At 31.9% G+C, this 18,909-nt stretch overlaps 1 protein-coding gene across 1 annotated transcript; it reads left to right on the top strand.

Moving 5' to 3' along the window:
• The first annotated feature begins 1,230 nt into the window (after nt 1-1,230).
• Nucleotides 1,231-18,538, top strand: LOC127835116 (peptidoglycan-recognition protein LB-like). The gene is made up of 6 exons (XM_052361454.1): nt 1,231-1,599; nt 14,905-14,947; nt 15,117-15,275; nt 16,707-16,901; nt 17,164-17,358; nt 18,245-18,538. Exons 1-6 carry the CDS (start codon nt 1,270-1,272, stop codon nt 18,391-18,393), a joined length of 1,071 nt encoding a protein of 356 aa, XP_052217414.1. The 5' UTR covers nt 1,231-1,269; the 3' UTR covers nt 18,394-18,538.
• Nucleotides 18,539-18,909: the final 371 nt, after the last annotated feature.

The following is an 18,909-nucleotide window of genomic DNA, read 5'->3' as shown; positions in this document are numbered from 1 at the left end:
TTCAAATAAACCGCTAAACTAAGTTTAGATTCACATCGTACATGTATGGTATACAAGCTGGCGAATTCGGCTGTACAGCCGTTTTCAATTTCAGAATTAAATATCTGGCTTATTTCGCATTTTTCGACACATTTTCTTCTTTACTTTTATTTTAATTTATATTGAAATATATATATAATAAGTTTTTACACATTTTATATAAATTCATAAATATTTGACAAAATCGTATATACCCGCTTTAACATGGGTCTGAACAAGGAACAACACTTCTGTGTTTGTGTGCATTGGTCTCTCTATTATAATTTTGTCTAGGGAGTATATCAGTAACCAATTACGTCAATTATGTTTTATATTGTATTTAAAAAAGGAAATGTTTAACTGGAGTGTTTCCAATGTCAACTGAAATACACAAGTGCCCAAGCTGCTCTGTACAAACGTCTTATTTTAAATTTTCAGTTCAGCCCACATTTTTACTTTAAAAGCAAAAAACACACGTACCGTGTAAATCTTTTGACAGATTGATATTTTATCAATTAACATCTTATTATATCGTCATATCAACTGTGGACAGTTCATCGCTAATTTACGTATACAAATTTAATGGACATGGGAATAGTTTTTAACGAAAGTCGTAGTTCTCCGTACATGAATATCTTCTTTTGCTAAGGTGATTTAATTTACTTTTGTTTTACAGTCCAGTGTTTAAAGAGCAGTAATACTTCAAAGTACATGAACGATATATTTTAATTTGGTTCGCTTAAACAAACTTAGCAGAGTATTTGAACGAACTTCATGACAGCACTCATTCTTGATCATGACGTCTCAACTTTGACGACGTATTTTCATATATGAAATATTGTTCGAAATTCAAAGTGCTAATGAATAATAGAGCACAATCCACTTAGGCGTTTTAACGGAAACAAATGCAGTATATGGATTTTCTATTAAGTACATTATAACAAACTCTTTGCGCCAAGTCAACAACGCATGCATATATACCGACATCCTCTCTTGAAGACAATTGGTTTTGTTGTCTCGGATTGCAGTATGGGATTGAGTAGAAATCAGTTGGTATACAGAATAGCAGAAAACAGAGAAACGCGCGCAACTTAAGGTGTCGTAGAAAAAAAATAAATAAGTAGGGCTCTTTGATGCGGTATTTTTCTAATAGTGACGCTAGTTATTAGTTAATTTCTGCCTGATTTTCGGATGGATATTTTTTTGGAAGCGACATTGTTTTTACACCTTTCGCGAACATAAAACTTAAAAATGTCATTTAGTACATTTGCTGTAAGAAGTATAGGTTACCTTTCAACTATTGCTTACATGGTTAGCATTTGCCTCGCTCAGCATATGATAGGGACTAAGATTTACTGGAACAAGTGCTTTCATAAAGAGCAGTACTCAATATTAGGAGGTCTGTCAGCGGACAAATGCTTAAAGGAGTGTATTATCAGTGGCAGCCAATGCAAAGCCGTCGCATACGAAAGGCTGAGAACCGTTTGCCGCCTGTATAATGACGTCGATGTCAGCAACGTCGAGAAAGACTCGTATACGTGCGTTGGATCAAATATTGTGTACCGGAACAGCTTTACCAAGGTGTGTATGTATTGCATAAACAAAACGTTCTTGATAACGTTTTTAGTGTGTGATCCCGGTCGCGGGGCGGAAACCATACACATTTCACCATTGATATCGAGAGCTTTCAACGGTTATGGTTCACACACTCCTGAAAAAAACAAAAATGTTCAATTTAATATTATAAAACGTTATGTTATTTTGTCTTTTCATTGTAATGTTTATTGTAGGTTCTTTAAGGCTTAGAAAACACACCGGCTCTGTACGTTTAAGTATACATTATTTTTTTGGTATGACTTCTAAGTCTTTAATTCAATAAATATTGGTAGCGTAAGTTTTTTTAATCTGTCCACGTATATCTATACATATATATATACAAAAGCTGTTGGGAATGTTTAATTAAGACGTAAACATAACGATGTAAGGTTATGTTTATTTAGTTATTCTGTTTGAATTATTGTAGATCTATCGAATCTAAGAAAATTGCAAAAATTACAACATATTTAATAAAATTATTAATGCAACTCAAGAAACTTCAGATAATAAACGCTTGTTATTTTAGGCAGGTTACTAATTGCGTTTAATACACATACAATACGATATTAAACATAAACATGTTTAAACTTTGGTTCTTAAATCCTTTCTTGCTGATACAATTTCTGAACCCAGCGTCATACAGACATATTTTAGATAATCATAATGCATGCATGACGTCATGAAATAGTGGAAACGAAAGGTGTAAACAGCCCGGTGGCATCGATTGAATGCATGGATAGCAACAACAACAACAACAACAACAACAACATTTATTTCGGCAATTAAGCTACAAATAAGCTTCTAGCCTACAATTTGATAAAGCAAATCGTAGTTCTTCAGGTAAAGATTGCTGTGATTGTTAGTTGAATACAGAGGAAGAAAGATATTAGTATTACAGGTAAAAGATGGTGAATGTAATGTTGGTGCTTGATGGTCATTTACTATTTATTTGTTTACATAAACATAATATACCGAAATCGCTTTTTGGTTGCATAATGTACATATATACAGACAATTAGTTAATTCAATTAGTAATTCAGAATTTATGTTTGTAAAAATGAAAATGTTTTACCCCTGGGACAGTTGTGTTATGTTTTAAGATGTTTTCTTTTTTTAGATAATAATGTCAGTGCAGCAAACTGGATAGGGTTTTGATAAAAACATATATAGAAATAAATATTATTAAAATGTAATAAACGTTTGTAATTTAATAGTGGTAAACTTGTTTATTAACACTGTTTCAGATAATTTAACAACGATAAGAAGTGAGTGCGGTCACAAAAGCACACTTACTTGAAAGTGACTAATTTACAGATTTTCAACTTTTTGAATGAAATAATAACGAAACTGTAACATTTTGAAGAGTTTAAACTATTTTTATAGCAAGGAAATTATCAACAAAGAAATGTCTTCTGTGAATTCAGGTCCTATACCTGGACGATTAGATGTGATTATTTTTTTTACTTGGGCAAAGCTTGAAACTATGGATATGCAGTTTACTGGATCAATCACTTGTTTAAATATTTTTCGTTATTGTCCGTTTAACAAAAGTATATAACATTTTTTCCAGGGTATATCTTCAAAACAATAAAGGTATGATTATCAACCGAATCTGTATTGGTAGATATCAAATATTTAAAGTGCAGTGTATTCAGGACATATCCGGGCCCGTAATCACCAACCCATTCTTAGACTTAAAAGGGCCGTCCAACAGATTGGTATATTGACACAATTAAAAAAAAAGTTGTTTAAGATTCGAAAAATTTCGTTTTTGTTATGATATTTTTGAGGAAATAGTTATACTGACCATTTACCATGGTCTTAAATATCCAGTATATGCATCTTTTGACGATTTGAAAACCTAAAAATTATAAAGCGTCGTGTGACGCGAAACGATTGAATAATTTGGAAAGTTCTGTTGTTGTTGTTATATTTTGGGAAACTACGAGACTTGCTTATATAGGTAAAAAATACATCCGCTCTATGCATGAGCATGGATGGTCGAGTGGTCTAGGCGGGATAGTTTTTACTCCAGGACTCCAGGGTTCAGTGGTTCGAGCCATGTTGAAGGTGAATTTTTTTCCTTTTTTAAATTGTATTCTTTTTTTTTTTTTACTGGAGATATTTAGGTCAAATGTTTACATTTATCAATATAAAGCATTTAATGACATGCTTCAATACATGCAAAAATCTGTTGGACGGCCCCTTTAAGAATACATAATAGACTTAGAACAAATAAAAATACATCAAGCGTTTTAATATAAACATGCTTCCATTCTGGTTATTATGTAATTAACAAACTGTTCTACAAGAATAATGATGTAAATACCATGTTTGACTCAAAATTTAATCAGTCCTTGAATTATCTTAGTTTAAGAATATTTTTTATACTTATACTTTAGTCTAAGAATTGTTTTGTGAATTCAGTCCCCGGCATACCACATGAGGTGAACAGGTGGAGGTAGATAGGTTTAGGGGATTTTCAGTGCAAGAACGATAACTCTTGTGTCCATACTTTGATAATTGATGCCTTTATTGTGTGTTTTTTTAAATGGGCATATATCTATATAAGCATGAATTCTTTAGGTTGATAAATATCATTGAACCGAAATGCTGTGCTCAAGATCGAACACTATTGCTCTTATATTGTTTCTGTTTGAATTTAGCTTCTTTGATGTGCAACTGAATGTAAAAGGGTTTTGAACAGTAAATTATTAATTATTTTAAGAAATAAATCCTGAAATTGTTGGGAATATTTAAATCGGTTCGTTCAACTTCAAAGTCAATAAATTAACATTTAATATTAATGCCATAGTCGAATGCTGTTTGATGCAGGGTTCATTCTTTAGATAAAAAAACGCGTTTTACGTAATCATAAGTATGCTAATTAAAAAAATATTTTTTTTATCTCTACTCAAACACTATCCTGGTATCTATTATAGGGGCAGTGAACTAATCAGTTATGCGTTTTATCATCGACTTATTAGTTTAATTTGTTTCGACGGAAATAATGACTTGTGCGAACGAAATAAAAATAAATTTATTCATATCGATGTAAACACGGGCGAGCAGAAAGTGCGGATCAACAAGAATGTCTTTGTTCATATAAATTGAAAATAGCTTCCAAACATATTCAAATATGTTTATATTGCCATTAATTTCCCCTTAATGCAATCATAATCTGAACCTTTGCGTGTATTTCGTGAAGAACATATGAGAACAACTGAACCAGGTTAAGAAGTGTCAATACTGCTCGAGAGTAACAATTATTGCATGACAGTATTTTTAGTGGTAAATGTTATGCCTAATATTCCGGGGCATAACTTTTAAACTATGATTTTTAGCTTCAACGTTCATAGGTAAATAGCTCTCATTGAAAGGAGGTGTAGTTCACATGAAACCATGACTTATGCCTTCATACTTGCGCCGTTATTGCTCTGCGTAGATTGAATGATAACATTATGTCGGATGCATATCTTTAACGTATAGTTGAAACTTCTTACGTCACATTGTGTGCATATGAACCGTAGCTTGCTTCCATAAATGGATGGTTATAGCCCTTAAATTATTTCATACTTAACCTGTTCGAAGCAGGACATTTCTCTTTATGACAAATGATATGCTCCACACATTTTCCCATATTAATCTAATTAATAAAACCGATTATTTAAAACAAAACAAGCGAATACTTTTGTCAAATAAATGTTGCATATGAAGAATATGTCGTGCTCTGAAGTGAGAAGTTGGTATAATATTCACTTTTTATATTGACTAGCAAAATTATGTATATTATTGTATTTTTCACATTTGTTAGTGCTTTTTAATTTGAAAACCCGTACTTATAGATTTGTTTCCTTGTCATCGTACGTTAACATCTACGGTGTTAATATATGTACTTTATGTAATAATTCCGATGATGGATACTATTTTGCCAGTTCTTTTTATGGAACTATAAGTAAATACAAATCACAACCAAAATCATTTCACAATTAGATGCAAAATATATACACATGCCGGTACCAAAATGATATATCAACATAAAACATGTACTTCTCATTAAATTTAAATGCCTACATAACACATATACCAAAATCTGTGTAGAATAATACAAACGAACTGAAAATATGAATTTTGACTATTAAAAAGGCTTTATTTCGCGTTACTTGCCACAAATATCATGAGTCTAATGTGTACATAGCAAACATTCAAAGATTTTACATGACATTTACAACGTGTATTTAATAACCATTAAATTTAATAAATTATTGCATAAAGGCGATGGTGTAACAAGGTAAATTTTTAAATATTTTTGTTTCTTTATACGTAGCAGCATGTTTGATATCGATAAACCAAATGAAGCGATCAGAAATTACAGTATGTGTGGATGTGACATAAAAAAACATTAAAGGCGCCGTCCAACAGATTGGTAAATTGACAAAATTAAAAAGAGTTGTTTCCGATTCGCAAATTTTCGTTTTTGTTATGATATTTTTTAAGAAATAGTAATATTGACCATTTAACATGCTCTTAAATATTCACTATATGCATCTTTTGACGATTTGAAAACCTGAAAATTATCAAGCGTCGTGTGACGCGAAACGATTGAATAATTTGGAAAGTTCTGTTGTTGTAGTTATATATTTTGGGAAACTACGAGGATTGCTATATAGGTAAAAATACATCCGCTCTAAGCATGAGCATGGATGTTCAAGTGGTCTAGGCGGGATACTTTTTACTCCATACCTCCAGGGGTCAGTGGTTCGAGCCATGTTGAGGGTTTCTTTTTTTCCTTTTTTAAATTGTATTCTTGTTTTTTTACTGGAGATATTTAGGTCAAATGTTTAAATTTATCAATATAAAGCATTTAATGACATGCGTCAATACATGCCAAAATCTGTTGGACGGCCCCTTTAAAACAAAGATGTCACTTCAACAATCAAGCAGTCTCTATATCATTTATCATTTCTAAAAACATCAGCATGAATGCGAACTTCGTTAAGTGAATTTTAATCATTCGCGAATGTTCACTGCAATATTCGAATTGTAAGTTCATATTTCGTAAAGGGCGTGTCATTGTGTCACACCGGTCTTTACTGACCTGTGTGAATGCGCGCTAAGCATTGTGGGAAACGGACTTTTTTCCATCATGGCGTCGGTAAACATAATAAACACGGAAGTGAAAAATGGTAATTAATTATTATCAAAAACAGGCCCCATCAAACCGGTCCAGCTGTAATATATAGTTGGATGCAGTTTGTGCTTCAAAAGGAGCCACTTTTTATGTCAGTATATTGTTTGTAAGAATCACTAAACACGTAACTTAGACTAACTAAACATGTTGCATGACTGTATCTTCGAAATAGTAAATAAATCTAAATCATAAATAAATATTTATAGACGAGTTAACGCGTGACGTCACACGCACCTGCAAAGTTTAGACTCCGCCCACTGGTTGGCAAAAAGAGGTGGAATTCTTATAAGCGCATATAGAGAAGGTTGACATTATCATCGTTTTTATTGATACTCATGAACTGTATCAAATATAATTTTAGTATTTATGTCTGAATAAAACATAAGCATGCGTGGAAATTCATTTTTGGAACGATTATATTGTTGTTATTATTTGTGTTTACTAAAAACGAGCTATGGAGTGGAACGTACACTATCTACGAGCTCGTTATGTGGTTACCACAAAAATCTCTACTAAACGCATCTTCACGTCCATTTTAGATACAAAATTTCAAAAATGGAAATTCTTTTAGAATAAATTAAATTTAATGAAAAAACACAAATATGGATGAAAACAAACATCAAATAGATCGCTTTTTGTGCGCAACATATGGTAACTGATTTTAATCTTAATATATCTGTACAGACTTACCTTGTTACACAACAAATAAATTAATAAATCTCATTGTTTTATTTAATTGTGCACACCAATTTTGACACTATTATCTCGTTATGATCGGAGACTGCCCAGACAATTACACAGAAAACATGCCGGTGTCATAAACATAGTGACCAATACTTTAATTGGGTCCCTGCATAGACCACATGTGGCAGACTTTATGATACCTCCATGCCATCTCTTGGCATATTCAGCAGTCATATTGAGCAAGCCAAATATTAAAGCCAAAATACGTAACATTTGCTTTAATAAATAATTTAACATATTAAAAAAAGAAGATATTTGTCTGAAACGGATTAACAAGAACATGCGTATTTATATGTAAGCCAGTTTAATCATAATAATACAGTGCTTTATAACTTTAAATTTAAAATATTGTTCAATATTACTGCTACACAATTGATGTATTTACCGCGGGTACCGGCAAATGTAAACTCGTCAATTTAGTGTAAAGATTGTACGTTCTTGCATTGCACGTAACACCATCATGAAACCAAGCAATCACAATGGATAAACAATATTTGTGTAAAATAATTTAAATTAATATATATATTTATCATAAAATGCTAGATTGTTAAATGTATCACTCCTTATTACTTGTTAAGAGATTTCAATATACATGCAAAGACAGTTCAATTTGCACAAGATGCAGGTTTTATTTTCATTTGTATATTAAAATTTATTAATATTGTAATTCAATGGAAACGAAACGAAAATTCATTCTATGGAAAAGAAAATTACCACAACATTTAACGATTGTAATGTATTCCGTTTTTAATGGCTTTGTTTTATAATTGATTAAATGCGCCTCTTATAATACACTTTCGATCGCTGATGAGCAATAACAATATCCACACCGTTTATAGTTATAATCAAATTAATATATGTTTTATAAGTTTTTAAATATCATTTTTTAAAGTCTTACTATAAAAAAGAATACGGCTAGTTTATTGTTTTGTTGTGTGGTATTGTCAGTATTTAGTCTTCCGACCACGTTTACTCTGATGCTAATAACTAATTTGTATTTTTATAAAGAGGAAATTATACATATGATGATACATTTATTTATTGGTACTAAATATGATATATTTGCACTATTGTATAAGAGTTGTAATGTTTATTTCGGATTTTTTATCGTTTAATTGACTAAACAAAAGCCCTTTATACATGTTTTACGTTACTGTAACCAGTGTTTTTGCCAACCAGTCAGTGCGCATGCGCGAAAAATCCCGAATGTAAACAATAACAATTAACTCGTCTATAATTAAATACCTGCTGAAATTTGAGAACGTAAACGATTTAAAATAAACGCTGTGAACATTACAAGGAATCTTAAATGTAGGCCTAATGTGTGAGAGGATTAGTCAGGGATAAAATAAAATGGAGTTCGAAGGATCTAACATTTTGAGGAAGACGTCATGGTATCTTGGACATTTGGCACTTTCATATATTTATTTAGTAGATACTGAAAATGCTGAATGTGCTAATTGCAACATGAAAGACAAGCAGGTGAGATTTTTACAGCTTTATTTTTCTTGACATAATATTGTATGTTTTCCATTTAATTTATATGCCAGTGTTTTTTTCACCATTTTGGGAATGGTTTCCGGTCATTTCCCCCCTAGACGTTTCCTCCCCAGACGTTCCCCCCCCCCATTTTAGTTTTAGTGCAGATGTTTCCCCCCCCCCCAATAAATTTATAATTGTTCGGTTGAAGTATAATCTTTGTTTATTATCAAAATTATTATTTTGTTTATGAAGTCTTTAATTAACTTTTAATATCAATGAAGCAGCTTGTATGGTTTTTTGGTTTTAGAATTGTTTTTTGGAGGGTTTAACTGTGTAATGATTGTATGTAAATCATTAGTAAGTGCATGTTGGTGTACTAGTGGAATACATGGAATATCCTCAAAATCTTACTGAGTATCTTATACATGTTGCTCAACACAAATGCAACCAAGAATAATGTGTAATCAAGACCCGTTTTGAATACACACCTTATTTCAGTTTGAGTGAACCTGGGCAGGGTTGTGCAATTGTAGTGTTTGTTGTTTTTTATCCAATTAAATATGGTCAATTGGTGAATTGAAAAATGGTAAAATCAAATTTAAATTAATTTCGAAACTGTTTTCCTTGTAACAGTTAAATATGATAAATAAATATTTACTTTGTAACTGTCAACATTTTTTCGTGCATTCATATGTTTATTATCAAATTATTGAACCTCACTGATATTTTATTTTTTACTAATAACTCATTTAGACTAATTAATTTCCTTGCACATTATTTCATTATTAATAATATAATTTATTAGCAAATGTAATAAAAACTTATTGATATAAGAAACACAAAACACAATTACCCGTTTTTATTAAATGAATTTGTGGAATTTAAGGAAAAATTAATAACTTTATGAATTAAAAAAAGGTAAATTCAAAGCAATTTATTAATAATAATTAAAACAGTGATAAACTATATAAAAATGTTTTTGTATGATAATGTGCTAATCTCATCTTATGAATGACTATCCCCCTTCAAAGATGTCACCTAATCTCATCAATGCTGATTAATGGGCCTGTATATTGCACCATAAGTACCCCTTTATACAATAGCTGTTATCTTGTTATATACACTTGCTAATCCAATTAACGCTTGTATATTGCACCATAAGTGCCTGATATATTGTTCGATGGTAGGTGTGTGTTGTTACTTAATATTAGTGAAAACATAACTTTCCTATTATTTGCCTGGTTTTGAAAATATTTTCATCGTTGAGTTTCCTTTAATTTGTAAAGAATATTTTTGAGAGGTAACACCTGATTACTACAAATCAATGTGAAATGTTCATACTAGCTGTATTGGGACATTATAATTTAAATGTTACATAACAATTATTAACCAGGTTTTCCGAAGGAAAAAACTGGTTATTAGATTGGCGAATGCGGGCGGGCTGGCTGGCTGGCGGGCTGGCTGGCGGGCGGGCGGGCGGGCGGAAAAGCTTGTCCAGGCCATAACTTTGTCGTTCATTGTGACATTTTAAAATCATTTGGCACATTTGTTAACCATCATTAGACGATGTGTCGCCCGAAAAAATTACGTCAATATCTCCAAGGTCAAGGTCACACTTTAAGTTCAAAGGTAAAAAATAGCCATATATGAGCTTGTCTGGGCTATAACTATGTCATTCATTATGAGATTTTAAAATCATTTGGCACATTTGTTCACCATCATGGGACGGTGTGTCGCACGAAAGAATCACGTCAATATCTATAATGTCAAGGTCGCCACGACTAAAAATAGATTTATTTTAAAACAAACTTACAAAGGGGGTTAATTTTGTTTTTTCATTTCAAAAGTTCAGTTTGAGTTGTCTCCCTTTATCAGATTTTTTTTCACAATGAAAACCTGGTTTTGTGACAATTTTTCCCTTGTTTTATTTACTTGTCTCAAAATAAATATCCCAATATGATATTTATTTAGTCAAAATAATTTGTGTTTCAGTTAAAACTTGGATATAGTTATTATTCTTCATTAAAAATCACAACTATTCCACTTTAAATGACCATCAAAGAACATCAAAGCTATGTTTTTACTCATTTTTTCAAGGATCTCAATAAATGAAAGAAAAAATTCAGGTACTTATAAAACAATTCTAATTAGATTTATTTAATTGGTAAAATTTGTTTGAGGCTTCCCTAAAAACAACCATAATAAATCATTTCACTGATCTATTGATATATCTATTTGATAGGCAGAATGACAAACAGAACTAGTTTGGTTTCTAGGGTCATAAATCTGGCCCCTAAGCCTTAATTGGTAATAATATGCATGCAGTGTTATGTCTCTGAAAGTGACAATGAAGCAAATCTGCCCTTAGGCTATTTCATTTCACTCACACAAAAGGCGATAACTTGCTATTAATTTAATAGTTACTTCTAACTTGTCTCCTTTCTGTATTAAGAGGGTTTTCATATTTTAAAGTTCAATTGGTCTTTAAATGAATAAGCAATCAAAGTTCTTGATTTTGCCAACAAATAATGTTTACCAATTGTGGGTCTACTCTACTTTCTTTTAATAATTATTTCTAATTATGTTTTTTTATTATTTTTATTTAAATGGAAAATAAAATATTTTTTCACTATTTTGTTTAAAAAGTACTTAAAGAAATCCAGGCAAGAATACATGACAAGTAAGGGTTGTGTCAAGAAGGTGCCATTTAAGGCCCTATTATCAGTTTTGGATGCCCTTACCTGTATAGGTGAGAAGACTGTGAGAAGACTGGGGACAGTGGGGCATGAGGAACAACTGATACACAGTAATTGACAGGTTCGTGTTGAATCAAGCACAGAATTTTCTGAGCATTCATGATTCATTAGAATTGAAAAAAAAATCAATCAACCAGAAAAATCCAGTTGACCAACTTTGACTTATTTGCATGAACAGGTATAAAATAGTGGGTATAAATAGCTTAAGACATTATTGGCAACATGTCTGTTTAATTTATATTATCAATATTGTTAATTAAGCATGGAATATTAATCAAAATTGGGGGTAAAGTTCAATCGACCAGTATTGACCAGTAATGACAAATTTGGGAGTATTGACCGGGGCGGTTTTAACCGGTAAAAACCGCCGGTTAAAACCGGGGGCGGTCGATTGGTGCCAACCCTGGGTGTACTAAAGGAATACTAGAGGAATACATGGGATATTCTCAAAATCTTACACATGTTGTTTTTAATATAATTAAATAGGATCAATTGATGAATTAATTCAGTTTGTGTAAACTTGGGCTGGGTTGTGGAACTATAGTTACTTGTTGTTAAACAATTAAATAGGGTACTATGTAACTGTCAAAAAACATATGCATTCACACGCATATAATCCAATTATTGGATGTCACTGATATTTTCAATTTTACTAGTAGCTAATTAAGACTAATTAAAACAGAATTGGACTTTCCTTGCAAAGTATTTCATTATTAATAATATAATACTATAATTAGCTAATGTAATCAAAACATATTGATATTTTAATAATATAACTCAATGATATTAATAATATTTAAATTTTCCCCCAAAAAAACTAGGGCAGGAAGATTGGAAGGATTTTTTTTGGAAAATCAACAGTGTTGTCAGTGTAAAATATTTGTAAAGCTTCTTCTGAGTTTGAACTTCAGTTTTACATTTTATGACCTGCAACATATTCTATGCTACTTTATTTCACTATGGTAAGTCATTAAAGTGTTATTTATTTTTCAACTATATAATGTGCTAATCTCATATAATGAATTACTACCATATTTAAAAATTGACACCTAATCTAAATTCATTAATACAATAGTTATAATTATTTATTGTAACATACTATTCCACTAAAAATGACAATCATAGAACATCAATGCTGTGCTTTTACTAAATTTTTCAATGATTTCAATTATTTAAAGAAAGAAATCTATCAGGCACTTATAAAAAAATATATTATAAGGGTATCAAAATTTAACAAACTGAACAAGTCAATTTGAACTTCTCTTGCAAGGCAAATGGAGCCACTTGAAATATCAAATTGTTCCCATACTAGTCGGCAATATAGCTATGACATTGTGTCTTTTCAAAAAATGCATCAGACACACCTTCTGAAACTTTTTAAGCGGTTTTGAAAACGCTATTTCATTGCAAACTTTCGTCAATAAAGGATACATGTTGTTATACAACCGAAAGTGAAAGTACTGTTTTTAAAAAAAATGAATAAAGAGCGAAATTGTTGAAAACTAACGAAAATTATAAGTGATACTAACATAAGACCGTAAGACTGAACAAAATAATACTTAACTTTTAAATCATAACATGAATGTTTACTTATAAAGCAAATTCTTCATTCATCCGCGGACTTCTTTGTGTCGTAGTCATAAATGCCTCCAGATGGAGGTGCGTGATGCGTCTAAGTATAGAGGTGACAATAACGTAGTGACGTCACCATCTATGTATAGAATGAAGGGCGTGTATTAATACGGTGAATTTACACAATGCTAAATATAAACAACGTCGGCTATCTCCGGACTCCTTCGTAAGATTGATTTATGGAATAAATCGTCTGCTGATCAATAGTAGTATTTTTAAGTCTTGTAGAGTCTCAATCAGCCAAGTACTGGTTCTAGGCCCAGGAAACGTACTCGAGAGCGTTTCGATTACGTAGCAAGTACTTTAAAGGCAATCGAGCTAAAATGTATAGGTTTAAACAAAAGTAAAGATAATTGATCTGACTCCACAAAATGTAATAAACTGAATATTCTACTAACCAGTAAACACTCCCACTCTTATTATTTTGTACATAAATCAATATATTCACAGTAGCAATCTATACTTGTTAAATGCTTTTAAGCAACGTGTAATCGATTTTAAAAATCAGTTGGCAGACTAAATTGAATCAGCATGATACTATTTTCCAGTAAAAAATGAAAAAGTATTTGCTCAAATTAGATGTTCAAACCACAAATTAGGGAGCATGTAGGCTTGTGAAAATGCCAAACAAATAAACTACTATTTGTTAAGTTGAATTCTTTGGAATAATACTGTTCAAACAAACACAAACGGAGAAAAGTTTTTGTTTTTTTTAAACCAGTTTAATATTTATTAAACTTTTAAGAAATTGTGTTTGAAAAGAATGGTAAGTTATCTATGTAACTTAACTCTCTTGTTTAAAATCGATTTATTCAATATTGTTACACAACTCTATTTGTACATGATTTTGCATAACACTGTAATTTGAACAGGTGCTCTCTATTTCCATTCCGTTCTGTTCATGACATAGACCAATATCTTAAGGTGTATAATTTCAAAAGTCAGTAGTCTTCGCAATAGAATAGCGGTAAGGAAAGCCACAATGCCTCGCTTATTACTGATGAGACAAATATTTTGTTTATAACCCTGACCCTAACCCTTAGAAAAGTCACAATGCCTCGCTAATTACTGATGCGACTTATATTCCGTTTATAACCCTAACCCTAACCCTAAGGAAAGTCACAATGACTTGCTATTTACTGATGAGACATATATGCCTCGCTTATTACTGATGAGGCATATATGCCTCGCTAATTACTGATGAGACATATATGCCTCGCTAATTACTGATAAGACATATAAACCTCGATAATTACTGATGATACATATATGCCTCGCTAATTACTGATGAGACATATATGCCTCGCTTATTACTGATGAGACATATATGCCTCGCTTATTACTGATGAGACATATATGCCTCGTTAATTACTGATGGGACATATATGCCTCGCTTATTACTGATGAGACATATTGCCTCGCTAATTACTGATGAGACATATATGCCTCGCTAATTGCTGATGAGACATATATTTCGTTTTTCAGAACGAGGCTGATGTATGCGGACAAAATTCGTGTCCAAAAAGAGGTAACCTATAAACTTGACTGTTTAGAAAGCGTTTTGGTTTTCAGCTTGCGATGTATGTTTATTTGTGAATTTAAAATATGTATCCAAAATGTTTATAAAAAAAAAACAAGACCAAATTATTGCCATTATAAATACATACACGTTCTATATACTATTTTTCGACCAAAAGATTGTGGCCCATTCCCTGAAGTTCAAAAAGCCACAGAAGTGCTCGGAAATCTCGCGACCATTGGTACAAAGAGACTTGTCGTCTGCGAGAGCAACAAAAGGATACAAGTCATGTGTCTGGAAACAGGAGAGTGGTCACACAACGAAACGATGTGTCTAGGTATACAACATTCTAAACAAATGGACCGTGCTCTGTAAAAAGAGGGTTTAATGCATGTGCGTAAAATGTCGTCCCAGATTAGACTAAATGAGGTCCGCACAGGCTAATCAGAAACGAAACTTTACACTGTAATGGTATTTTTCGTTTACAGAAAGTCTCTTCTTAGCAAAAATCCAGTTTAGGCGGAAGGTGTCGTCCTTGATTAGTCTGATAACCCTAACCATGACCCTAATCCCCGGGAAACGGTTGACTTGATAAATGGTATATTTTCTTGTATTTTGAAAAAGAAGTTTAATGGAATTATGGTAGATCTAGTTTTTTCTAAACAAATGAGACAATTCGATAGGAAAACAGTATGAACTTGATGATCAAAAGCTATTTCAAATAAAATTACTTATGAATACTGCAAGAAAGTGTTTACTATTTCAGCATGTAGTGTAATAACTGTGCTTCAAGGTCACATTAACGAATATTCTGCAAGTCGTTGGGTTGTGCGGGAGGAGCATACATGGTTTACAAACATCTCATGTTTTGATTGCTATTTGCAATTTTCACTGAAATTTTAATTGAATTTCTCCATCGATCGCCATCATAAAATATTCATTGCATGGCAATATCCGCAAGGCAACACACTTATGTATTTACTGTGATGTACAAGATTTTGATTTGTATATATGTTGCAGGAGCATGCGCCTTTAATAACAAATGTTGCGTTAATGTTCAGATTTGAGGCCCGTATATTATGTTTGTAAAAAGAAGTTTGTTGTCTTTTCCCCTTTATTCACTTTAGCAATTGTGTTGAGGCGATAGGCATATTTTTAAGATTGCAAGAAAATAACAGATCAGCGGGTAAAATGATAATTCAATTCACAAAAGTAACTTTTATTTGTATTTATATTTGTGGAAATATATTATCGGATTTTCCATATAACAGAATATAACAAAATGTTTTCCTTTAATAATCGTAATATATATTTGCACTTGTCTGCCGACTTATTTGTATAAAACTATAACATAATACATTCTTTTGAAGTAAGCTTGTTTAACTTTCAAACGTTACAATTTAATGCAATTTTAAGATAATTCATTGAACAGTATGTTATTAAGTGGAAAAAGGAGACAAATATTCAAAAGAAAATCTTCAGATCGGAAAATTTCGGTCGATCAGTTTATCAATGATGTAAAAGTTAAGCATGACGAATCCAATGTTTTGTTCATCATGCGTACTAGGTTAATTTTAATCAAATGTTATTTTCTACCGCTACACATTTAATTTTTTCGTCGCCCTATGATACTATGCTTAATGTTTTATTGTACGCATTTGTTCCAGAAAACATGTTTGTATTAATGATTCATGCGGTCATATCAAGAATACTATGTTTGTATTAATGATTCATGCGGTCATATCAAGAATACTATGTTGTATTTTAGGTAGTGGTGGGTGTTCCGACATGGTATTTGTTACACGAGCGACATGGGGCGCACGACCATGGAAAGGTCGTTCGTCTATAACCGTGCCTGTGAGCTCTTTGATAATTCACCACACAGAAAATGTGTCATGCACCGTGAAGACGCAATGCATGGAAATTTTGCGAGAAATCCAAAACCAGCACATGGATAAATATCGTAAATGTCAAACATTTTGTTTGCACTATGTGTAAATCACTGAAATTAGTAATTTAGCATTAGGTTCTTGACTTCTTTTTCCCCAATGGGTTTGTCACCGCTTATTTCAATCTTGGTCTATATGTAGATTGATCAGTAAATTAAAATTTCAATCTAACTATTTACGTAATGAAACTCATAATCTATATTAACCAAAAAACTTTTTGAATAAGTTAATAAAATATGCATAATACAAATTCATGGCACTTAACCTGTTCTGCAGGTTGGTATGACATAGGCTACAATTTTCTCGTCGGCGAAGACGGGAATGTCTATGAGGGGCGGGGCTGGAAACACGAAGGGGCTAGCGAACACTCGACGGGAAATACAACCAAATCGACACTTACTCAAACATCGATACTTGTGTCGATGATCGGAAACTTCGAACCAAGAGTGCCGAACGCGATTGCTCTGACAGGTTAGCTTGTGTATGATTTTTTTTGTAAATGCAGTTTATGAAAGTCAGATAAAAAAAAATAATGAAAACGTTCCCATGCACACGTTGGTTACTGAAACGAAACCGTACCGCATTTATCTATAAAATCTTCGATATGATATTTAACTACTTCTATACAATTGTTCGTTTAGTAAAATGCTTGAAGACGTATTTTAATATTTACGGTATGTGCATTAACTTGCCACTTACGCTAAACAGGTATGTTTTAATGCCTTACATTCCAATGCTCGTAAATGATTTAGATGGTTTGGATGCAAACGTTTGAAAATTAAGTCAATTTTGAGGAACATCTATATAACATCGTATACATATAAGATCTTGCACGAGTTGTCATATCATTCAATATTTTATTAAACGAGTTCAGGAATTTTGTAAGTAAGCGAGCCTTTGTCGAGCTTACTAACGAATTTCCTGGACGAGTTTAATAAAATATTGTATGAAATGACAAAGAGTGTCAGATCTTTTTTATCACATGTTTTTAAATGAGCAAAATAAATGAACATTTACGCAAACATAACGATAAATCTTGAATGTTGTTTACATTTTATGACGACATTTGACTTTGCAATGTCATTTCAGCAAAATAACAAAATGCGATTGGTCAATCGAACGAAAATAAGCCAATGGAAACGCTTAAAAAGAATATTACAAATGTGTAAGATAAAAATAGTCGTAATGGTTATATTACATGGTAAACATGGTATAGCATGTGATAAAATAATTTCACTGAACAATTCGTTGATTAATTATGTTTAGAAGTATAAAATTTATATTTATTTGACATAAAATAAAAAGTATAAGTATACAATATGACTGTATTTATTGAAAATATGATATGTTATTTAAGCGCTGAAGAATCTGATAAAGTGTGGAGTCCAGCAGGGAAACATAACCGAAAGTTACCGTCTCTATGGACATCGAAACGAAACGAATACCTCGTGCCCCGGAACAGCCCTCTACGATTACATCCAGACCCTGCAGCCTCACTCCCCTTGAGCCCCGTAGCTTGACCGTTCTTGGTACGACAAATAAGACGACTTTAACTTTTAAATTGTAAATTTTCCGTTCCTAGATGGTAAAATCACTAAAAGTCGATCCTATGGTATTTACATTTTGCAGTTGGAACGTAACGCCAGAGCCTGTTCATGTGTTAAAGATTTTAATGATCGTAATCGTATATTAACGAAGAAATTGCTAAAACTATATTTTTTGTATCATAACCTACGACGTAAATTTGCTAAATTGCTCTTAAATATTGTGATTTAGTTTCAAATTATAATGTTTCTTCAAAATGGCATTTAACTAATGGAATTTCACACCAATAATTTTATGGAGATGTTTTGAAGCGTGTTCGCAAATTTAAATATCTTAAAGCAAATGTTCATATTAAACTTCTCAATTTAATTAACTCATTTTTATCGAAAAGATATGATGCTGACGTGCTTAACAACACATGCTTGTTCTTCACTATATCTTTCTTCTCTGAGAATTTGGAATTATTAATGCAATTAC

Source organism: Dreissena polymorpha, chromosome 1 (assembly GCF_020536995.1).
Source record: "Dreissena polymorpha isolate Duluth1 chromosome 1, UMN_Dpol_1.0, whole genome shotgun sequence".
Classification (NCBI taxonomy): domain Eukaryota; kingdom Metazoa; phylum Mollusca; class Bivalvia; order Myida; family Dreissenidae; genus Dreissena; species Dreissena polymorpha.
Note: the sequence above shows the minus strand (reverse complement) of the source record. Positions and strands in the feature narration are given on the sequence as shown.

Coding starts and splice junctions, on each gene's coding strand:
- LOC127835116 (XM_052361454.1), top strand. CDS start 1,270: ATGTCATTTAGTACATTTGCTGTAAGAAGTATAGGTTACCTTTCAACT. Junction 1,600..14,904: donor ACCGGAACAGCTTTACCAAG/GTGTGTATGTAT, acceptor TTCGTTTTTCAG/AACGAGGCTGATGTATGCGG. Junction 16,902..17,163: donor CCAGCACATGGATAAATATC/GTAAATGTCAAA, acceptor CCTGTTCTGCAG/GTTGGTATGACATAGGCTAC.